The sequence below is a fragment of the Bufo bufo genome, chromosome 2, assembly GCF_905171765.1.
Source record: "Bufo bufo chromosome 2, aBufBuf1.1, whole genome shotgun sequence".
Lineage (NCBI taxonomy): Eukaryota > Metazoa > Chordata > Amphibia > Anura > Bufonidae > Bufo > Bufo bufo.
The window spans coordinates 282422403-282447648 of record NC_053390.1 but is presented as its reverse complement, the minus strand read 5'-3'; the positions used below and the strand labels follow the sequence as shown (position 1 = coordinate 282447648).

Below are 25246 nucleotides of genomic sequence, written 5' to 3'. Positions count from 1 at the left end.
TCTGTGGATGGCACGGGAGGGGGATCTGTGGATGGCACGGGAGGGGGATCTGTGGATGGCACGGGAGGGGGATCTGTGGATGGCACGGGAGGGGGATCTGTGGATGGCACGGGAGGGGGATCTGTGGATGGCACGGGAGGGGGATCTGTGGATGGCACGGGAGGGGGATCTGTGGATGGCACGGGAGGGGGATCTGTGGATGGCACGGGAGGGGGATCTGTGGATGGCACGGGAGGGGGATCTGTGGATGGCACGGGAGGGGGATCTGTGGATGGCACGGGAGGGGGATCTGTGGATGGCACGGGAGGGGGATCTGTGGATGGCACGGGAGGGGGATCTGTGGATGGCACGGGAGGGGGATCTGTGGATGGCACGGGAGGGGGATCTGTGGATGGCACGGGAGGGGGATCTGTGGATGGCACGGGAGGGGGATCTGTGGATGGCACGGGAGGGGGATCTGTGGATGGCACGGGAGGGGGATCTGTGGATGGCACGGGAGGGGGATCTGTGGATGGCACGGGAGGGGGATCTGTGGATGGCACGGGAGGGGGATCTGTGGATGGCACGGGAGGGGGATCTGTGGATGGCACGGGAGGGGGATCTGTGGATGGCACGGGAGGGGGATCTGTGGATGGCACGGGAGGGGGATCTGTGGATGGCACGGGAGGGGGATCTGTGGATGGCACGGGAGGGGGATCTGTGGATGGCACGGGAGGGGGATCTGTGGATGGCACGGGAGGGGGATCTGTGGATGGCACGGGAGGGGGATCTGTGGATGGCACGGGAGGGGGATCTGTGGATGGCACGGGAGGGGGATCTGTGGATGGCACGGGAGGGGGATCTGTGGATGGCACGGGAGGGGGATCTGTGGATGGCACGGGAGGGGGATCTGTGGATGGCACGGGAGGGGGATCTGTGGATGGCACGGGAGGGGGATCTGTGGATGGCACGGGAGGGGGATCTGTGGATGGCACGGGAGGGGGATCTGTGGATGGCACGGGAGGGGGATCTGTGGATGGCACGGGAGGGGGATCTGTGGATGGCACGGGAGGGGGATCTGTGGATGGCACGGGAGGGGGATCTGTGGATGGCACGGGAGGGGGATCTGTGGATGGCACGGGAGGGGGATCTGTGGATGGCACGGGAGGGGGATCTGTGGATGGCACGGGAGGGGGATCTGTGGATGGCACGGGAGGGGGATCTGTGGATGGCACGGGAGGGGGATCTGTGGATGGCACGGGAGGGGGATCTGTGGATGGCACGGGAGGGGGATCTGTGGATGGCACGGGAGGGGGATCTGTGGATGGCACGGGAGGGGGATCTGTGGATGGCACGGGAGGGGGATCTGTGGATGGCACGGGAGGGGGATCTGTGGATGGCACGGGAGGGGGATCTGTGGATGGCACGGGAGGGGGATCTGTGGATGGCACGGGAGGGGGATCTGTGGATGGCACGGGAGGGGGATCTGTGGATGGCACGGGAGGGGGATCTGTGGATGGCACGGGAGGGGGATCTGTGGATGGCACGGGAGGGGGATCTGTGGATGGCACGGGAGGGGGATCTGTGGATGGCACGGGAGGGGGATCTGTGGATGGCACGGGAGGGGGATCTGTGGATGGCACGGGAGGGGGATCTGTGGATGGCACGGGAGGGGGATCTGTGGATGGCACGGGAGGGGGATCTGTGGATGGCACGGGAGGGGGATCTGTGGATGGCACGGGAGGGGGATCTGTGGATGGCACGGGAGGGGGATCTGTGGATGGCACGGGAGGGGGATCTGTGGATGGCACGGGAGGGGGATCTGTGGATGGCACGGGAGGGGGATCTGTGGATGGCACGGGAGGGGGATCTGTGGATGGCACGGTAGGGGGATCTGTGGATGGCACGGGAGGGGGATCTGTGGATGGCACGGGAGGGGGATCTGTGGATGGCACGGGAGGGGGATCTGTGGATGGCACGGGAGGGGGATCTGTGGATGGCACGGGAGGGGGATCTGTGGATGGCACGGGAGGGGGATCTGTGGATGGCACGGGAGGGGGATCTGTGGATGGCACGGGAGGGGGATCTGTGGATGGCACGGGAGGGGGATCTGTGGATGGCACGGGAGGGGGATCTGTGGATGGCACGGGAGGGGGATCTGTGGATGGCACGGGAGGGGGATCTGTGGATGGCACGGGAGGGGGATCTGTGGATGGCACGGGAGGGGGATCTGTGGATGGCACTGTAGGGGGATCTGTGGATGGCACTGTAGGGGGATCTGTGGATGGCACTGTAGGGGGATCTGTGGATGGCACTGTAGGGGGATCTGTGGATGGCACTGTAGGGGGATCTGTGGATGGCACTGTAGGGGGATCTGTGGATGGCACTGTAGGGGGGTCTGTGGATGGCACTGTAGGGGGATCTGTGGATGGCACTGTAGGGGGATCTGTGGATGGCACTGTAGGGGGATCTGTGGATGGCACTGTAGGGGGATCTGTGGATGGCACTGTAGGGGGATCTGTGGATGGCACTGTAGGGGGATCTGTGGATGGCACTGTAGGGGGATCTGTGGATGGCACTGTAGGGGGATCTGTGGATGGCACTGTAGGGGGATCTGTGGATGGCACTGTAGGGGGATCTGTGGATGGCACTGTAGGGGGATCTGTGGATGGCACTGTAGGGGGATCTGTGGATGGCACTGTAGGGGGATCTGTGGATGGCACTGGAGGGGGATCTGTGGATGGCACTGTAGGGGGATCTGTGGATGGCACTGTAGGGGGATCTGTGGATGGCACTGTAGGGGGATCTGTGGATGGCACTGTAGGGGGATCTGTGGATGGCACTGTAGGGGGATCTGTGGATGGCACTGTAGGGGGATCTGTGGATGGCACTGTAGGGGGATCTGTGGATGGCACTGTAGGGGGATCTGTGGATGGCACTGTAGGGGGATCTGTGGATGGCACTGTAGGGGGATCTGTGGATGGCACTGAAGGGGGATCGGTGGATGGCACTGTAGGGGGATCGGTGGATGGCACTGTAGGGGTATCTGTGGATGGCACTGTAGGGGGATCTGTGGATGGCACTGTAGGGGGATCTGTGGATGGCACTGTAGGGGGATCTGTGGATGGCACTGTAGGGGGATCTGTGGATGGCACTGTAGGGGGATCTGTGGATGGCAGTGCCAGCCACAGATCCCCCTACAGTGCCATCCACAGATACCCCCTCCCCTAAACAGTGCCATCATGGCACTGTTTAGGGGAGGGGGGATCTGTGGATGGCACTGTTTAGGGGGGAGATCTGTGGATGGCTCCCTGTATTTAATGCAGAGTGTGTGTGTATATAATGCACACACTCTGCATTAAATACAGGGAGTCACCCTCTTGCAGATGTGTGTATATATAATGTAGAGTGTGTGCATTATATACACATACACTCTGCATTATAGCTGCATTTCCCACCCTAGTCTTATACTCGAGTCAATAATTTTTCCTATTTTTTTGGGGTAAAATTAGGGGCTCGGCTTATACTCGGGTCTGCTTATACTCGAGTATATACGGTATACATATTAGGTATCGACCGGCTCTATAAAAATATCACATGACCTAACCCCTCAGATAAATACCGTAAAAAATGTAAAATAAAAACTGTGCTAAATAAACAATTTTTTGTCACCTTACATCACAAAAAGTGTAATAGCAAGCGATCAAAGTGTCACACGCACCCCAAAATAGTGCCAATAAAACAGTCATCTCATCCCGCAAAAATCATACCCTACCCAAGGTAATCGCCGAAAAACTGAAATAATTATGGCTCTCAGACTATGGAAACACTAAAACATGATTTTTTTTGCTTCAAAAATGAAATCGTGTAAAACTTACATAAAATAAAATAAAAATAAAAAAAAGTATACATATTTGGTATTGCCGCATCCGTGACAACCTGGTCTATAAAAATACCACATGATCTAACCTGTCAGATGAATGTTGTAAATAAAAAATAAAAACGGTGCCAAAACAGCTATTTCTTGTTACCTTGCCTCACAAAAAGTGTAATATAGAGCAACCAAAAATCATATGTACCCTAAACGAGTACCAACAATACTGCCACCCTATCCCGTAGTTTCTAAAATGGGGTCACTTTTTTGGAGTTTCTACTCTAGGGGTGCATCAGGGGGGCTTCAAATGGGACATGGTGTCAAAAAAACAGTCCAGCAAAATCTGCCTTCCAAAAACCGTATGGCATTCCTTTCCTTCTGCGCCCTGCCGTGTGCCCGTACAGCTGTTTACGACCACATATGGGGTGTTTCTGTAAACTACAGAATCAGGGCCATAAATATTGACTTTTGTTTGGCTGTTAACCCTTGCTTTGTTACTGTAAAAAATGGATTATAATGGAAAATTTGCCCAAAAATTAAAATTCAGAAATGTCATCTCCATTTGCCAATAACTCTTGAGGAACACCTAAAGGGTTAACGGCGTTTGGGTTTTTAAAAATTTCTGAAAAATTTCAAGATTTGCTTCTAAACTTCTAAGCCTTGTAACATTCCCAAAAAATAAAATATATCATTCCCAAAATGATCCAAACATGAAGTAGACATATGGAGTATGTAAATTAAGAACTATTTTTGGAGTTATTACTACGTATTGTAGAAGTAGAGAAATTGAAAGTTAGACATTTGCAAATTTTTCCCAAATTTTGGTAAATTTGGTATTTTTTTATAAATAAAAATGAATTTTTTTTACTCAATTTTACCAGTCTCATGAAGTACAATATGTGATGAAAAAACAATCTCAGAATAGCCTGGCTAAGTAAAAGCGTTTTAAAGTTATCACCACATAAAGTGACACTGGTCAGATTTGCAAAAAATGGCCTGGTCCTTAAGGTGAAATAAGGCTGTTTCCTGAAGGGGTTAAGTCAATGGGGACAGATCCGTTTTCACTGACAATAGAAAACAGATCGGTCCCCCATTGACTTTCAATGGTGTTCAAGACGGATCCGTTTTGGCTATGTTAAAGATAATACAAACGGATGCATGCGGTTGTATTATCTGAATGGATGCGTTTGTGCAGATCCATGATGGATCTGCACCAAACGCGAGTGTGAAAGAAGCCTTAGGATGAGCATCTCAATTTTACACAGTAAAAGCCTGAGCCATGTAATTACAGAAAGGCAATTAAGCCTTTGACATATTGTATGAATGTCAGTGGTAGACCATGTAATTGACTAAAATATCAGCCCTTCACTTTAAAGCGGATCTGTCAGTTTAAAATGCTGCTGTAGTTCCAGTAGTCACAATGGCACATCAAACATGCAATTTAAACTACATGCACACGAGTTTGTATTTTGCGGTCTTCAAATCACGGATATGCAAAATACATAGGGTCGTGTGCACGTAGCCTTAAAGCCGTTTTTGCACCGCATCACGGATGCAGACCTATTCACTTGCATGGTTCCGCAATCTGGAAGGTGCAGTGCAGAATGGAGGAACGGAACCCCACAGAAGCACTACAGAGTGCTTCCATGGGTTTTCTGTCCGTGCCGCCGCACCACAAAAAAAAAAAAATAGTCCATGCACTACTTTTCTGCAGTGCGGACAGTCAGATGTGGATGGCAGGCCCCAATCAAGTAAATAGGTAATTGTCCACAGATGGTGGCCACGCGGTTGGTGCCCGTGCATTGCGGACCGCAGCACGGGCAAGGCTGGCACACTGTCATGTGCATGAGACCTTAGCCTGTATCACGCTGGCAGATTTTCTGCCAGATCATTAACGAGTGTTCGTAATAACGCTAGTTAGCGATCTGTAGGTCTAATACTGCCACCGATTACCCGATACATGAGCAAACACTTGTTCATCGGGCAATCGTTATCTTTCAGCATGCTGGAAGATCATGATTTGCCTGCGGCAATCACGATCTGCTGCCAGCAAATAACTAGACAGCATGAGGACGAGCAATGGCATAACAATCTCTCCTACCCATCCTGTGAAGGAGATCGCAGCATGCAATAGCACTGGTCTCCTTAGCTAGCGAGCAGGCAATTGCCGGGAAAGAAAGTTTCCCTCCCAACAATCGCCTGCAGAATCGGCTGGTGTAATACAGCCCTTAGTTGCAAGCACCACTGATAAGACTTGGGACGGGGACTGATGGGCTGCTGTGTACATGTGTATACAAAGCCACCAGACAATCACACCCCACGGGGCAGCACTTTGATCATGAATACAATAAGACTTGGGGTACTTTCACACTTGCGTCAAAGTTTTCCGGTATTGAGTTACGTCCTAGGGGAACAATACCGAAAAAAAAAACTGTTCCGTTTTATCCTAATGCATTCTGAATGGAGAGCAATCTGATTAGGATGCGTCAGTTCAGTCCTTTTATGGTATTTGTACTGAGAACAAACCGCAGCATGCTGCATTTTTCTCTCCAGCCAAAAATCCTGAACACTTGTCGGAATGCCGGATCCGGCATTTTTTTCAATTGGAATGTATTAGTGCCGATTTAAAATTGACGGGTCCGGTCTGCACATGCGCAGACCTTTAAATATGTAAAAAAAAATTATTAATAAAAACCGGATCCGTTTTTACGGATGACACCGGAGAGACGGATCCGGTATTGCAAGGCATTGGGGAGACAGACCAGATAAGTCTACAAATTGTTTCCGTTTGCATACAGATTGCTAGATCAGGCAGGCAGTTCCAGCGATGGAACTGCCTGCCGGAAACCAGCAACGCAAGTGTGAAAGTACCCTTTCAATGGGTCCGTGGAAAAATCGGAAAATGCACCGTTTTGCAGCCGCATCCGTGATCCGTGTTTCCTGTCCGTCCAAAAAATAAGACCTGACCACACAAGATTGGCATCCGCGTCCGTAGGCTACTTTCACACAGACAGATCCGCAGATCCGTCTGCATAAAAGCTTTTTCAGAGCTGAGTTTTCACTTCATGAAAACTCAGATCCGACAGTATATTCTAACACAGAGGCGTTCCCATAGCGATGGGGACGCTTCTAGTTATAATATACTTTGAACTGTGTACATGACTGCTCCCTGCTGCCAGGCAGCACCCGATCTCTTACAGGGGGCTGTGATCCGCACAATTAACCCCTCAGGTGCTGCACCTGAGGGGTTAATTGTGTGTATCATAGCCCCCTGTAAGAGATCATGTGCAGCCAGGCAGGAGGGGGCAGCGGAGAATACTGATCGGAGTCCCAGTTTAATGCTGGAGCTCCGATCGGTAACCATGGCAACCAGGACGCTACTGCAGTCCTGGTTGCCATTGTTACTTAGCAATTTTTAGAAGCATTATACTTACCTGCGATGTCTGTGACCGGCCGGGCGCTCCTCCTACTGGTAAGTGACAGGTCTGTGCTATAAGCAATGCGCCGCACAGACCTTTCACTTACCAGTAGGAGGAGCGCCCGGCCGGTCACAGACATCGCAGCTCGCAGGTAAGTATAATGCTTCTAAAAATTGCTAAGTAACCATGGCAACCAGGACTGCAGTAGCGTCCTGGTTGCCATGGTTACCGATCGGAGCCCCAGCATTAAACTGGGACTCCGATCGGTACTCTCCGCTGCCACCAATGATAGGGGGGTCCACTGGCCACCAATGAATCTACAGTACTACAGGGGAGGGAGGGGGGGGGGGGGGGGGGTGGGTCTGCCCCCTGCTGCCTGGCAGCAGGGGGCAGTCATGTACACAGTTCTTTTAGTATATTCTAACCTGAAGCATCCCCATCACCATGGGAACGCCTCTGTTAGAATATACTGTGGGATCTGAGTTTCACGATCGAACTCAAATCCGATGGTATATTCTAACAGAGGCATTCCCATGGTGATGGGGACGCTTCAAGTTAAAATATACCATCGGATTGGAGAAAACTCTGATCCGATGGTATAAAAGGGCCTCCTGACTTTACATTGAAAGTCAATATGGGACAGATCCGTTTGCAATTGCACCATATTGTGTCAACGTCAAACAGATCCGTCCCCATTGACTTGCATTGTAATTCAGGACGGATCCGTTTGGCTCCGCACGGCCAGGCAGACACCAAAACGACTTTGTTTCATGTCCGTGGATCCTCAAAAAATCAAGGAAGACCCATGGACGAAAAACGGTCACAGATCACGGACCTACGGACCCCGTTTTTGCGGACCTTAAAAAAAAAAAAAAATGGTCGTGTGCATGAGGCCTAAGGCTGAGTTGATCAGTTATTGGGAGACAAAACCAGTAGTGAAGACTACTAAGATCAGGTGTAATGATTTGATTTTCACCTATTCTGTGTTTTTGACCCGTACCTGGTTTTGGCTCACAATAACTGATCAAAATAACTGACGTGTGAACTCCAGGGTACCCTTTCAGTGCTGATAGACGGCAAACTGCACATTTTTAGCTGCTAGTAGTACAAACCTGTAGCTGTAATATACTGCCCTTACACTGAGCAGCATATTAAGCTGATAGATTCACTTTATACCTTCCACAATGAGAACATTACAAAGCCCACCATTACACACACAAAAAAAAATAAAAAATCACGCTAGCCATACAATTTTGGTAAGACTGACCAACTATGTAATGTTTAGTTTGCGATGTTGGCACATGACTCTCCCCAATCTGAACACATGTATGCTCGGTCACACAGAGTGTACATTTTGTGTGGAGGGGTTTGAGAGAAATAGCTTTGGGTATGGTCAACATCTCTCTAAGGGTACGACCAAACGGTGCGGACACACTGTGGTTGGGTAGAGGCTGCAGCGGGCCCCATTTAAACTAAAGAAGACCGCACTGTTTAGTCGGTCTGCATGTGAACGAACATATGATGATGCGATTTCCAGCCCAACCGCAGCTTCACTTGTGCACAGTACAACAGATTCATGGATGGGTTGGAATGTACAGCAACACAGAACACTATGATGCAGAAAGTCTGGCTCAACTGACCCGCAGATGGTCTGCAAAGTGTGGCTGTCACATGGATGGCATTTCAGACCGCACATGGCCATGTGAGAGCAGCCTAAATGTGCTATATATCACCACACATACAAGCAAATCTATTGTTTTTCAGGTGATATATTGTTTATGAGGCACTTCAAATCATTGTGATCAATAAATCTGTATGGGCAGAATGATCATGTCCAGCAATGACCTATTGATCCCCATACAGAGGGGATGATTGCAGCATGTACATGCAGCCGAACAAGCGAGCAATGACTGGGAACCAACAGTTTATTCCTGATCATTGCCCTGTGTATTGATCCATGTAAACGGGTCCTTACACCCCATTTATGAATTCAAACTGAAAATAAAATTATTAATCTCACCTTGCCACATAAGTAGATGATGCTAGTGTCGGGGTCATAAAAAGGCAGCAAGACTCCATTGCTTGTATCCATTTCATGTAGTGCAATAGGCTCGTCCATACTTTTCTGTACATAAAAACATTCAATTACCAAAAAAGCGAGAAAAAAAACCTCACACATCTAAGGTTTAGTTTTGCAACTAATCTCAGCACAGCACTGTTAATATTAAAACACTCTGAACAATCATCATTAGTAAATGTTAAAAATGAGAAGCATCTAAGGGTGGGTTCACACTAGCGTTATGGCTTTCCGTTATAACGGAAAAAAACGGAATCCATAGGTTGGAATGCAAAACGGAAGCCTTTAAAAGGCATTCCGTTTTGCTCCGTCCTAATAGAAGTCTATGGGAAAACATAACGGATCCGTCTGGGTCCCGTTATGCAAGACGGAAAACAAAGTCCTGTCAACAGGACTTTGTTTTCCGTCTTGCATAACGGGAACCATACGGATCCGTTTTGATTCCCATAGATCTATTAGGATGGAGAGCAACCGGAATGCCTTTTAAAGGCGTCCGTTTGGCATTCCGTCATAATGCAAGTCTATGGGCAGCAAAACTGATCCGTCCTACCGTCTTATGGATTCCGTTATGCTCCGTTATAACCCTGTTATAACGGAAAGCCATAATGGACTCCATAACGCTAGTGTGAACCCACCCTAACAGATAAATCAGCACAAAATTCAAAGTTGCTACAACTTTAAACACATGCTTCCTTTTTCTTTTTTCACCAGTATGTTTTATCATGTAGATAACCTCTATACAGCTTAAACTGAAGTCTACAATTGTTCTGAAGAGCAATGCTAGGTTTATCTCAAGCATAAAACATGACTGACAACCTACCTGCAAAAATTCATTTTGCACTGTGCAACCACTACCTGCCGGTGAAGCAATATTTAAAATCTTTCATCAAATTGCATTACATTACAGAGCAAATCTAACCACCAATATCCTAATTCATAAATCATCTGCACATAGCGAGAAGATGGACGCAGATGTAAAAAGTATGCTTTCACACACTAGCGGACTGGAAATTAGCGGTTTTCCCATGGGGTCACAGCAAGGAATGAAAGGTGTTGCGCATTTTTGCACAATCAGGACTTCTATAAGGAAGGATTTTAATCTGAGGTAAAGATCAAGAGGGTGCTCAAAGATGAAGCTAATGAATATTAAATATTAAGATAATGAATATTAAAGCTGTCAAATCTTGCTGAGTGTACCAGCAGAAGTTTTATGGTAGTATCCAACCACACACATTCTGCTCACTACTTCTAGATACAAGTAAAATTGTGCCCAGCTTATCAGTAAATATCTAAAGATCTACTAAAATGCATGTCTAATCACTTACCGGATTCCACAATGCTAACTGGCGTTCACTCATACGGCTGAACCCAGTGGTAAAAATGCTGTCATCAGATAAAAAGATTGCCCTCATGGGCCGAGCTCCGTCGTGTGCTTTATCTTTCTCCTATAAAAAGTTGACAAAAAAAATAAATAATAAAATCCGTTACAAGACCAAGCAAACAGGTTTATTTAGCAAACTATCAAGTCTTACATAGCATACAGCATTTTTATATAGCGAACATAAATGTAAGTAAAGAAACCATTAAAAAAAAAAAAAAAAACATGGTTTTATGTTTAGAATTGCAAAAGGCCACAACAATCCCATAGTGTAGTTGAGTGGCTGCAGCGCTGGTCTAAGCAGTGTAGCCTCTTCAGACAGCTGATTGGGGGTGCTAGAAGATATCTATTCTTACTTGCTTCAATCCAGCTCTGTAGCTCCCAGGATGTCTTCACAGGACTTTTGGTCTCCACCTGTTAACTTTTACATGGACAGATCACATATGCTGCTACAGCCAATGACTGACCTAAAGCAGCATGTCACTACTGGGTCATGAGCTACTTGGCACCATGCAATCGCTCTCGTCAGTCCACTTGAACCCATCTGTACCGAAGTTGACAGGTGGAGATCGGATACTCCTGGGAGCAACAGTGCTGGAATGCAGCGGCGGGGAGCAGGAAAGTGAAGATTTCTTCATAGGCATCACTGGAGAATAGGTCATTAATATTTAAAGAGTAACTAAACCTTTATATGAACTTTTAATATGTTGTCCCTAATGCTCTAATAAAACTATTTCTAATATACTTTATTAATCAATTTTGTATTTTTTTTTTTATATTTTTACTTCCCTAAAGCGCACCATTCACTGTGCGCTTAAAACTCTGTTCTCTGTACACTGCTGACAGCTCAGCGGTTTATGCAATACACATTTTATCAATGGGCCGCAGCAGCGCTGCGAGGACGGGCAAGAGTGCATATTGCAGAAGCCCGCTCCGCTAATCCTGGCATAGTACATGGGTACCCATGTGCTATGCCAGGAGTTAGTAATCCTCCAGGGAGCACGGGCAGGAGCAGCAATGTGCGCTCCTGCCCGTCCTCACAGCGCTGCTGCGGCCCCATTGATAAAATGTGTACTACGTACACAGCTGAGCTGTCTACAGAGAACAGAGTTTTAAGCGCACAGTGATTGGTGCGCTCACGCTCGTCCCGGGACATAAATACAAGGTCAATAGGTACTACACATGTAGATCGAAGGATGTGATTTATATGACCCAATGTCCCTGCAGTTTAATCTACGTTGGAGAAACTATGATGGAGATCAGAGAACGTATTAATAAACATAAAAGTACTAAAAGGAAGAGAATGTTGGACAAGCCTGTAGCGAAACATTTCACTGATTGTGGCCATTCGATAAATCAATTCAGATTTAGGGTGATTGACTCTGTGGGAACGTTGAGGAGAGGAGGTGGGGAGATGATCTTGAGGAAAAAAGAATTTAAATGGATCTTTACTCTGCGGTCATTACAGCCATATGGCTTGAATATAGAGTTCAATGTAAGTGGTATGGAGTAGGATATCTTTGTCAGTATAGTTATTTTAGTTTTCAGTTATTTGTTTTTAACCAGTTTCTTTTTTTTTTATGTAATATTTTTTTTTTTATTGGGTTTGATTCCTGTAGGTGGGGAGCGATTGAGGCTGGACCCTTATCATGCACGAATTGATACAATTGGCGATCTTTAAATTATTATTGAATATGACATAACCGAATCAGAGTGCTTATCCTGGCAGGATTTATTTCGCAGAATTGACTGCGAGATCGGTGGCATCCTATTAGTTATGAAGAGCCTATATCCCCATGGTTACCTGACGCCATGTAGATTTACCCACGAGAGACGGAGGTGATTGTGGCGAATATGAAGCAGGAGATGCAATCATGTGATCGGTGTGTGTGTGATCACATGATCTGCCATCATGAAGGGGTGTAACGGTTTAGTCTTTGGGCGTTCGCAGCGGTGACCCAGCTGATGAGTTAGGTGGTCATGTGATCATGTGTAGATCACATGACCTGATTGTGGATTACAAGGGGAGCGTTACGTCGAGCATGCGCAAAGAGAATTATGAGCCGCCAAGCTGGATAATGGTGCAAGAGGTAAGGGGTCCATTATTGGATGCTATCCACTATAAGATGTCATGTATGTAAATCACACCAATTAACACATAGTGGTGATTTGTTATTGGTGACCTTTCAAACCTGGGAGGGATGATTGACAATAACTTGGGTTGATTGGTTCAGCGATATTGTGGGTGGTACTGGATGCCTTATAAATATCTTGGGGTGAGCACTTCATGTTATGCTTGACAAAGACTACACAGTAGTCGAAACGTTGCTGCTTTTTATGAGCCTTTTTGTACATATTTTCATGGACTAACTATCAACAAAGAATCTCTGGAAGTATATGCTGCCGTCAACTTCTAGTTGAATGTCTATCTGTGGACTACCGTGTATCCGGTGTCTTGGACAGGCTGTTGCATGCCCAGAGAGGTCTTGAAGGTACAGGAGTGCTGCTCCACGCACTATTTATTATACTATCTGCTGCATAGGTCATCAGTATCGCAACTCCCGGAACCACCACCGATCAGCTGTTTGAGGAGGTACCAGCGCTTCCTGAAGTGCCGTGGCCTTCTTGCTGCTAACCAAACACAGTGCAGTCCATTTGATAGCAGCTGTGCTTGGTATCGCAGCTCAGCCTCATTCAATGGGGCTGAGCTGTGCCTAGGCCATGTGACAAATGAACGTGACATGTTCACGTCACAAGCTGAGAGAAGGCTGCAGAGCCACTGCGAATGTCAGTGCCTTATCAAACAGCTGATCGCCGGGAGTCCTCAGTATTATAGTCTCGGGGAAAATAAAACTTTAACTGCTGGAAAACCCCTTTCTCCCAAAATGACATCCCCAACTACATACCGCTACTATTTCCATTTTGCGTGGATCAATAACACGAAGCTTCTTGTCCTTGGAAGCCGTACAAATGAGGCTGCCATTTCGGTTCCAGCTGGCACTGAATATCATATCGTTGTGCATATCCTCTAGGGAGATTAGAGCCTCCCCGGTACCCACATTCCATATCAAAACAATATTATCACAACCTGTAATAAAAAAGACAATCCCCTTACAGTCAATATCTCAGAGCACCAACTGCCTCGCCAGTTTCATAGATGCCCTCCACAGGAACATCTCACAAAAACAAATCTAATTATATTTTCACCAATAAAGTATAGTTCAGAAGAATTTTTTTTTTGTGTGTCTGAATTCTTTGCAAACAAATTGTGACATGCATGGTATATATGTTTAGACAATCTGCCACTAGGGGGCACTATAACAGAGCATATTGGGATTTGAATGCAACTAAAACAATTGATGACATCAGAAGCAACACTAATAAGCCTCAAAAACGCAAACTTTACCCTGCTCCCCTTGTAAGCAGAGAGCTCTGGAAACCACAAAATGAAAGGAAACCTGTCACCTCAAAAATGCATCTACTCCCGCCAGCAGTACCTCGTAGTAGCCCGCAGCCCGTTAATAATCATACATTTCTTCCTGTTGTCAGATGCTGCGCAAGTTAAAAATAACACGGTTTTATTTTCCATCAGCGCTATAGTGCCGGCCAGCTTGAAGTCAAGGGGGCAGCGGCCTCCTTGCTTCAAGTCAAGGTAACCATGCCCCTAACCGTCCGCTCTTGCCTGAGTGAGACAGCCTGCAGTGCGGTTGCAATTGCCCAAGTCTCGCGCATTGCGCCGCTCAAACCCGGCTAACAGCGGCAGCAGGAGATGGGATATCGCATTACTACAGAGTGCACCGCGCATGCGCTATACTTGGGGAATCGCGGCCGCACTGCAGGCTGTCACTCTCGGGCAAGAGGGGACGGTTACCTTGACTTGAAGCAAGGAGGATGCTGCCCCCTTGACTTCAAGCTGGCCGGCACTACAGCGTTGATGGAGAATAAAACCGCGTTTTTTTAACTTGCGCAGCATCGGACAACAGGATGAAACATATGATTAACAGGCTGCGGGCTACTATTAGGTACTGCTGGCGGGTGTAGATGCATTTTTGAGGTGACAGGTTCCCTTTAAAGGGAGACTGTCACCAGATTGTCACCTTATAGACCGCTTACATAGCGCTCTAGGATAGCAGTCTATGATTCTAATGGTACCTTTTGATGTTTTCTTGTGAAGTTCCCCCAAGGCAAAAACGGACTTTTATTCATATGTAAATTAGGGCTCGCAAGTGCCCAGGGTGGCGTTCACCTCGTTGGTGCCCAGGCTGTTCTGTCTCTTTTCGTCATATCCCCGCCCCAGCCTTTTCCTCTGCCCGCCCTGCTCTTCCTTTGCGTCCTCCTTCTCTGCAGCGAGATCCTGCGCCTGCACTATCCATTGCTTGGCCGGGGCATGCGCACTACGATGCCCATTGTGGGCACGGCATCGTAGTAGCCACTGGGCATGCGCCGGCCAATGGCGAGAAACAGCGGCGAGGAGGCGGACCAGAGACACCTACAATGGGCATCGCAGGCAGGCGCGGGATCTATCTGCAGAGAAGGAGGACGCAAAGGAAAAGCGAGGCGGGCAGAGGCTGGGGCGGGGATATGATGAAAAGAGGCAGAACAGCCTGGGCACCAACGAGGTGAACGCCGCCCTGGGCACTTGCGAGCCCTAATTTACATATGAATAAAAACGAGATTTTTGTATAACTTACCAGTAAAATCTCTTTCTCGCTCTTTCCTTGGGGGACACAGAAGACCTTGGGTATAGCTCATCTCCCTAGGAGGCGTGACACTAAGTGAAAGCTGTTAAGCCCCTCCTCCACAGCTATACCCTCAGCCTGGAGAGAGAGACTGCCAGTTGCGTGTCCAAGTAGTGAGAAAAGGCAAAGTCCAAAAAGTGGAACCAACAAGCCCACTACCCAAAGGGTAAAACAAACTCGGAAACAGTCAGAGAAGAACAAAGAATGGGTGGGTGCTGTGTCCCCCAAGGAAAGAGCGAGAAAGAGATTTTACTGGTAAGTTATACAAAAATCTCGTTTTCTCGCCCAGTTTCCTTGGGGGACACAGAAGACCTTGGGACGTTCAAAAGCAGTCAAAAGGGGGAGGGACCACAGCACCAAGGCGAAGCACCCGAAGGCATCAAAAAACCCGCCGCCTGCAGACCAGGCGGCCCAAGGCAGCATACGCCGAAGACCGAGTATGCACCCTGTAGAACTCAGTAAGGTGTGCAAGGAAGACCAGTGACCGCCTTGCACAAATGCATGGCCGAAGCCTAATGCCTCCGGCCCAGGAAAAAACCGACAGCTCTGGCAAAATGAATGGTGACACCAAAAGCAGAACTCTGCCCTTGGTGCGGCAACCACAGCAAGAGCCACTCTGAGAAAGCGGAGGAAAGCCACCCTGGAGGCCGTCAACCCTTTGCGCGGACCTCCTGGAAACACAAGAGACCGAACGTCGACAAGAGTCGGAGATCTCCAAGTAAAAACTGCAAGGCCCAAACAACGTCCAAATCGGTGAAGTGTCCGTTCCCGGGGGTGGGAAGGGGAGGACAACTGCCTCAATGAAATGAAGGACAAACACCACCTTCAGAAGGAAGGAAGAGACGGAATGGAGAACAGCCCTGTCCTGGGGGAAGACAGAAGGCTCGGAACAAGAAGGGCCGCCACTCAGGCACCCGTCAGAGACACGATGGCTACAGAAACCCAACCGTACAGGACAGAAGGAGTAGAGAGGACTTCTGTAACGGCTCCAAGGAAAAATTGGAGCGCCAAGAGCCCAGTATGTAGTTCCCAGGATGGTAACGGAGGGCAGTACAAAAGGAACCCAAGAGCCGCTCCATGGAAGAAATTCCTGACAGGCCCAGAGGGTCGGGGAACGCTGAAAGAGGAAGGACAGGAACGACACTTGATACCTCAAGCAACAGAGTCCCAGCCCCAGGTCCAGGCCGGACTGGAGAAAGACAGAACCATGGAGAGAGAAAGGCAGAGTGGGGGAACGCCCAGCTTACCACAGAACCCCAGGTAAAGCCCTAAGTCCTACAGATCCTGGACGAAAACTCTGCTAGAAGCGAACACTAGCGAGCCCACTAGAGTCGCCTGGGCAAGCGGGCGAAAAACCCAATGATCAGTAACACGGGCAGAACGGTCGGTAGAACTGGTCCCGTCGGCCCCGAGCAAAGTTGTCCCGTATCCACCCGGAGTGGGGGAGCAGACGGACAGGAACCGAAGGGTCCGCCCAGCAACCGCCCGATGCCAGGACAAGACAAGCTAAAGCCCAAGCCGATGTAGCCACCACAGGAAGACGGACTAAATGGTAGTCCTCCCAAGTTACCGAGAAGGTAAATCCATAGCAGAAACATTGCCTAGAATGGAAAAAACGCAATCTGCACCCAGCGGGAGGACAGAACGCGGTAGACCAGTTAGATAGGCACACAGCTAGTACAGTCAGTGTGGACAAGAAGGACAGTACGAGGCCAAAAGGAACACCAGAACCATTCACATGAACAACCATGCTCTTCCCAGAGGGGAGGGCAGAGAAGGAACATCCTCTGAAGCGTGGCCGGAACAGAAGCCACATCGGAGAGATCCGTACCGAATGGGAGCCAAACAGAACCGGCGAGAAAAGGCAGTCGAGACAGAGGCCGGGATAACACCCTCCAAAGAAAGGAGGAGTGGGCAACAGAGAAGCCATAGGACAGCTCAAAAGCAGAACCCCGCTACACTGAGACGCCCGGTTCACCGCCTCGCAGAAGGCGAATACCCTGAAGAACTCAAGGTGGAGGTCCTCCGGACCTGGGTAAGCGAGCACCCAAGAGAAGTTGGGTGACCTTCCCAAGAAGAGCGGCCCGAACCTGGTAGGAGGAAATAGTAGCAGGCGAGGGGACCGTAGTCCCGCCAGAGCCAACATAGAATGAGAAAGGCGCTGCAGACAGCACTCTCGACCATGTGACCACTAGCGCAGGGAAACAATGCTGCGGGAAGACGAATGGGTACGTGTCTAGGAACCACGAACACTCCCCGGCGGAAGGGCCAACGAAATGAATGAGCACCGCCCAGCTAGGAGCAGTAGCGAGCAGAGAGGCCGTCTACTTATATATAAGGCATTCATTTATTGTTTGTTGGACAACACCTTAGGCTTACACAGGTGGACAGAATGATCTCTTTGGAGAATAGTGCAAGGCTTGCTGCAAACACCGTCTCCCAAGAGGAAAAAAATATGTCGCAGGAGGAAAGGAGGCATACGTACGAGTAGCCCCGTAAGCAGTGAGAAGGCCAACCCACCTACAGGATGAGAAGGTATACACGGCCCAAACAACGCACAAGAACGTCCGCTCACTGCAAAAATATCACTCAGCGAAGAAGGCCAGCCAGAGTGCCACAGTATCTACGGAAGTGCAAAGTGCAAACTGAAAAGGAGTTATGCACAAGACTAGTATGGTATGCAATGGAACGCAAAACTGACCGCCCCGAAAGGGGGGAAATGTACCTGGCAAATTGCAGTCGGCAAGGGTGCAAAAGCCCGCCCCAAAAAAGGGGGGAATGCCCAAGGCCGTACCTACGACAGAGAAGTAGGGCATACCATACTTCGCCCCGAAGGGCGCCATGCACATAGCCACACAGTATCCAGCAGGAATGCAGGAGGTCCACCTAGTGAAAGGGGGACATGCACAGGGCTATCCTAGCATTAAGTGAGTGTGCAACAATTCACCCAACACCGAAACTTCGTGAGAGTGTAACTACTCCCAATGAAGGGGAACATGTGCAAGTCCAATACGGCACATACAAGGACAGCCTAGAATCTCGTGAGCGTGCAAAATTCCACCCATGGAATGAGGGGTGGTCACGCACAAGGCCAGCACGGTATCCAATGGGAGCGCAAGCGTTCCACCCATGTTAGAGGGCCATGCTCAAGGCCAGCAACGTATCCGGTGAGAGTGTAGTATGCCGCCCAGAAAAGAGAGGGGGGGGGGGGGGGGGGGGGGGTCATGCACAAGGCCAGCCTCGCATCCAGGGAGAGTGCGATCAGTCGGTGAGAATGTGTGTATGTCACCTGAAGGAGGCATGCCCATGGCCGGCAGCGAATCCAGTGAGTGCGTACACCGCCCACGGAAGAGGGGTCATGCATATGGCCGGCAGCGGATCCAGAGAGTGCAGTATTCCGCCTAAGAAAGGGGGTCATGCACAGATCTCAACGAATCTAGTGAGAGTGCAGCGTTCCGCCTATGCCATAACTGGAGAGGATGACGAATGCTGCCTACAGAAAGGGCCGCATGCACTTGACCAGCGCCGTATCGTGAGAGAGGGCTAGGAGGGTAAAATGACCCTGGCCGCGCCGCAGCCGGGGAGCGCGACATGCCGCCTAAGGAAGGGGGGCGCAGCCCACAAGTTATATTTTTTTTATTTTTTTAATATATATATATATATATATATATAACAGCCTCACTGAGGCAGAAAGGGGAGCCACCTACAGGGGCACGGCGGAGGGGGGGGGGGGGGAGTTGGCAGCCATACAGGCCCATCTGAAACCGGCCTGTACCCAAAGGGTTAAATAGGGATCCGGCCTGGAGGGCGGCGCTGCGATCCTCTGGGGGCAGCCATACAGGCACATCTGAAGCCGGCCTGTACCGCGGCGCTGCGATCCCCTGGAGGCACCCATACAGGCCCATCTGAAGCCGGCCTGTACCCAAAGGGTTAACAGGGATCTGGCCTGGAGGGCGGCGCTGCGATCCCCTGGGGGCGGGGGAAACCTCCCGGCGGGAAGAATTCCCGCCTGGAGAAGTTCCAGCCCCCTCCAACAGAGGCCGGAATTTTGCGGCCTAGTAACTGTAGGCCGTGAAGCCGGGGCCTAAATCTTTAGCGGCGCCCGGCTGACCGGGGCCGCACAGCATTCAAGTACCGGCCGGGGAACGAAGCGGCGCATGCACATGCCGGCCGCGGGTGCCCACCCCGCGGGCTGGAAGAGCCGGGGACCCGGATAGAGCGCCGGGATCGCGGCCGCAAAGTCTGCGGTGCCCGGCCGACCGGAATGTTCCGACGGTCGGCCTGGGGCTGTTGGAGCATAGCGCTCATATTGCAGGCCGCGGGTGTCCACCACGCTGCCCGGAAGCGAGGACCCTGCACTCGGCAGCCATTTTACCCATGGAGCGGGCCCTGGCTTATAACAGCGCCCCATGTGGCCGACAGCCACAACCACCTTGCCCTTGGGCTGGTGCCCGTGAGGGCAGAGGAGGGTCAGGGGCAGCAAGGCTCTGGCCCTGAAGCAGTAGCCGGTAAGAGGGAGGGGGACCCTGAGACCGGGTGCCTGTGAGGGTGGGACGCCTGCATAACCCCTCCGTCAGGGGCAGCTAGTTGCGGACCTCTGCAGCTCCCCAGGCATTCTTCTTGTAGGGAGAAGGGTGCCAATGACCTATGGAGGCCAGGAGAGAGGGAGCAGAATGTCGCCCTGCGGCAGCCCAGGGGCCAGCCTAGGTCTAGCAGGGACAGAAGGGTCCATAGGCCCAGTATAGGGTCAGGCACGCAGGAGACCGGGGGGGTGGGGGACGTAGGGCTGGAGAAGCCTCTCTTACCACAGCCGTCTTCACCCTCGGTCCGTTCCAGCAGGGTCGCCCCTTCAGCTACTGGCACCGTAGTGGCAGGACGCTGGAAGAGGGACTTGGCGTGCGGGCGACCCTTGCGCTGGCGGGATGTAGGGGAGCGAGGCTGCCCTGATCCACCTTGCCTTCTGTGGGGGAGGCAGCAGTGCAGGTGACCGGCACTGGCGCAGCTCAACCCCGGGAGAAACAGAGAGGTCTAGTGCGTCTCTGTTGTCCCTGATGATCTGGAACAAAAAAGAAAAGAAAAAAGTAAAAATCTCAAATTTAAACAAGGAGAAAGCAGCCCTGCAGAGCAGGGAGTGTCTTGCCTCCTTGGACACTAAGCAAAAACTGGCAGTCTCTCTCTCCAGGCTGAGGGTATAGCTGTGGAGGAGGGGCTTAACAGCTTTCACTTAGTGTCACGCCTCCTAGGGAGATGAGCTATACCCAAGGTCTTCTGTGTCCCCCAAGGAAACTGGGCGAGAAAGTCCATTTTTGCCTTGGGGGATCTTCACAAGAAAACATCAAAAGGTACCATTAGAATCATAGACTGCTATGCTAGAGCGCTATGTAAGCGGTCTATAAGGTCACAATCTGGTGACAGACTCCCTTTAAGCAATCTGAACACTACGGGCATGTTCAGCTATTATTGGACCTTAAGAGGCCAGTTAGAATGTCGTTTCCAGAGCAGCCAGCTTAGAGGGAAGACTATAAGACTTAAGATGTGGCTAATGATTATTGAGTACAGGGGGGCACAAGATGGCTATTTACAGTGGAGTCAAGCAGATGTTATAAGCTCAATGGCTACAGAAGGGGTTGTCTCACCTCGAACATTGGTGGCATAGGTACGTGTGCCACCTCTGAGCACCCAAAGTTCAGGAGAGGAGACAGCGCATGAGCAGCCGCCCTCCATTCATTTCTAAGGGAGCAATGAAAATAGCCAAGCGTTTTTCATAAGTCCCTTAGAATTGAATGTACAGCACACCGTGCAAGCGCGGCCACCACACTATTCACTTATATGGAACTACCAGATTTTCAGCACTGTCATAGAAACGCTCTCCCTGTGAGCTTCATTCTAGAGATGGGTGCGGGTGGCATACCCTAGTTATATCACTGGGCAGAAGTCAAAAGCTTCCCTACCTTACCATTTCATTCGGTAATACTTCAGTGAATTATCCTTATGCCAACATACCTGCACTGAGCAGCACGTTCCGGGCTGTCGGGTGCCATGTCACAATGCCTACCCTCTTGGAATGTCCTTCCAACACTACCACAGGGTCCGTGAGCGGAATGGTTAGGCCACCATCTGGGATTTGCCATACCTATGTAACAATATACAGATTATTGTCAAAGCCAGTTTTACCACTCTTACTGGCCTCAATAGGATTTAACAAACATCACCAGCTAGCCTCTGCGCTGTTAGGGCACAAAGTACAAAAAACACTGAAGTCAGATGATAAATAGGTGACAAAATATGAAGCCATCGGTCATGCTTTACATTTATGATCTGCTAAGTGAAACAACTGCACACGTGTAATAAGTTTCTTTCAAATAACCATTTAACGTTATCTGTGTAAAACTGCTACAGAAAAAAAAATGTTTTAGTCATCAGCAAAAATTACTGTGATAACATAATATACTATAAAATATGCTTTAGTGGCAAGATATATACTGGAATCCCACAATCTACCACTAGGGGGAGCTTAGAGTCTAAAGATTCATGAAGTACTTACCATGACCGTGCAGTCTTCAGAGCCGCTAGCGATCACGTTGTCATTATGAGGACACCAGTCAATGTCCAGCACCGGACCTGTGTGACCACACACTGTCGGGTAGGACTTGTCGATTCTCCCAGTCTAGAGAAAGACATTGATACAGATGTTAGGAGCTACTAAAAATATACCTCTGCAGCATAAAAAGGGGGGAGAAAAAGTTAGATATTAAAGGGGGACATTTATCAAACTAGTGTAAAGCAGAACTGACTTAGTTGCCCATGGCAACCAATCAGATTTCACCTTTCATTTTCCAAAGGAGCTGTGCAAAATAAAATGAGGAATCTGGTTGCTATGGGCAACTAAGCCAGTTCTACTTTACACCAACTGTTAAAAAGCATCATTGGTGTTTGCTTCCCAAGTCCAAGTCTCAACACCCAGGAAATAGAAATGCTCCCATGGCCAGTAATTGGCTGAGGAGGGTCATGGCTGCGACCAGTCATTGGCATTGCGGGCATTTCCTGTGTGTCAACACTGGACCAGGAAGCAGAGACCAATAAGCCATGGAGATCGGTGAGGCGAGTAACCCATTCAGAGACTTTTCTACAACATTTTGTCCAGCCGGACAACCCCATGAAGGTCTAGAAACTTCTAAGTTAAAAATATTTTAAAGCAAAACCCATCTGATCATGTGAGCATGTTAAAAGGGGGACATATCCCATTTTCACCCAGGCAGCCCCCGATTGGAGCATTTCATGATCCAATGCTTCCCCTTGCCCTGCAAGGTTTATATTTTTTACACTGCTAGGCGGGCTTTAGCGCTGCCCTAGCCGTTTTACAGGCCCACTAATTAGTGCCGGTGACATCACTGGGCTCACTGCTAGGCAGAAGCATCCACCTAGCTTTACCCATGGACAGCCTAGTACATAACAGGATCTCCAAAAAAGCTGAATCGCGCAGGGCAAGGGAGAGCATTGGAGCATGAAAGGCTAGGGCAGTGCTAAAGCCTGCCTATTAGTGCCGGTGACATCACTGGGCTCACTGCTAGGCAGAAGCGTCCACCTAGCTTTACCCATGGACAGCCTAGTACAGTGATGGCAAACCTTTTAGAGACCGAGTGCCCAAACTGCAACCGAAAGCCCATTATTTATCGCAAAGTGCCAACACGGCAATTTAACCTGAATACTACAGTCCAGTACAGTAAATCTTCCATGTACTTTATCATTTAGCTATAATAGCCTGGCTACATTCAGTGCGCTGCCTGTGCTGTTCATAGAGCGCCCTGCGCTGATGAATGGCAGGAAAAAGTCGAAGGCATATTGGTACACCATAGACTTTTTCCAGGGTGCGAGTGCCCACAGATAGGGCCCTGAGTGCCGCCTCTGGCACCCGTGCCATAGGTTCGCCACCACTGGCCTAGTACATCACAGGATCTCCAAAAAAAAAAAAAAAAAAAAAAAAAAAGCCTTTGCCCTGCGAGATTCAGGGAGAGAATTGGGGGCATAAAATGCTCCAATGCTCATATCAGGGGGACCGACTGGATGAAAATGGGGATACGTCCGGGTTCAACTCTGAATCTGGACTACCCCCTTTAAGTTTTGTTCTGTCTAAAATCATTTTAGAAATAAGATTTTGCTTCACTTGAACTGTGACCTTAGGCCAACCACTGAAAAACAACCTCATAGCATTAGCAAACCTTACAGTTGGCACAATGCAGTCAGGCAGATTACCTTTTTGATGGCATTTGCCAAACCCAGACTTGCCCATTAGACTGCCAGATAGAGAAGCATAATGTATCATTCCAACTAACATGCTTCCACTGCTCCAGGGTCGGGTGGGGGTGTGCTTTACACCACTCTGTCTGATGCTTGGCGATGTAAGGTTTCATGCAGCTGATCAACGTATCAACCTTAGCACTTGGAGACCGCGCTCTCATTTTACGTGGGCTGCCACCTGATGGCCCAGTTGCTGTGGTCTAGGAGGACTTGTTACAGCTCCACGCTGGAATTCCTTCACAAAATGCTGCATGGCCAGGTGCTGAAGTTTATACCCCTGTGGCATTGGGACTGAATAAATCACTTGAATCCAATTATTAGAGGAGGCGCCCAATACTTTTCTCCATACATGTTTAGTGTGTGTGAGTGTATTTGGGATATGTTTGGCTGCTATATGAAATAATTATTGCTATCCAGCGTCATGCATGAGGCCCAGTATGTTTACTCCTCTTCCCATTCACTTGTATGTCTGCTTGGATCATTACATCATTTTTATGACCAGATTATAAATACACCCATCATCTTCGATGAGATGACATTCAGACTGGGGAGGACACCGACAGGTCACTAATGAGAGCAGGTTTATGGTGGCATTATGTGCAGCAGACCAGAAGCATTCTCCAGAACAGAGCTGAAAACTGTAGTACATACAGTATATATAGAGGGTAACAGTAATGGTGAAGTGTTCTACTACACACTGGGTAACTGCTGCCAAGGGATCAGTCTCCTGAATGACAGTCTTAGGCTACATGCACACGACCGTATGTGTCTTGCCGTCCGCAAATAAGAAAAAAAAAAATATGAAAAAAAAAAAGGACTTTTTTTTGCGGATCCATTGTAACAAATACCTAAAACGGACAAGAATAGCACATATTCTATTTTTTTTTATTTTTGCGGGGCTACGGAACGGACATACTGATGCAGACAGCACACGGTGCGCTGTCCGCATTTTTTGCAGACCCATTGAAATGAATGGGTCCGCATCCTAGCTGCAAAAAAAAACAAAAAAACTGAACGGACACGGAAACAAAATACATTCGTGTGCATGAGGCCTTAAGCTACTTTCACACCTGCGCTTTTCCTTTCCACTATTGAGATCCATCATAGGATCTCAATAGCAGGGGAAAACGCATCCGTTTTGTCCCTATTCATTGTCAATGGGGACAAAACTGAATGAAACGGAATGCACCAAAATTAATTCTGTTAAGTTTGGTTGCGCTCCAGTCGCGGACCGAATAACGCTGCAAACAGAGTTTTTCTGTCCGCGATGTGGAGCAAGACAGATCCGTCATGACTCACATTGTAAGTCAATGGGGATGGATCCGTTTTCTCTGACATAATAGAAAACTGATCCGTCCCCCATTGACTTTCAGTGGAGTTCATGATGGATCCATCTTGGCTATTTTAGAGATAATGCAACCGGATCCGTTCATCACAGATGTAGGCGGTTTTATTATCATGACGTAAGCGTTTTTGCTGCTC

General features: G+C 49.3%; 1 protein-coding gene across 2 annotated transcripts in view; it reads right to left on the bottom strand.

The window, feature by feature from the left end:
* Positions 1-25246, bottom strand: part of CORO1C (coronin 1C) — a 141837-nt gene that overhangs the window by 9152 nt on the left and 107439 nt on the right. For both annotated transcript variants that reach the window (XM_040416611.1, XM_040416612.1), the window contains exons 3-7: positions 22011-22133; positions 21470-21599; positions 13634-13815; positions 10675-10794; positions 9293-9397 (exon numbers count right to left, since the gene is read on the bottom strand). In XM_040416611.1, the coding sequence (XP_040272545.1) occupies positions 9293-9397; positions 10675-10794; positions 13634-13815; positions 21470-21599; positions 22011-22133 (660 nt within the window). The remainder of the gene's footprint in view (positions 1-9292; positions 9398-10674; positions 10795-13633; positions 13816-21469; positions 21600-22010; positions 22134-25246) is intronic.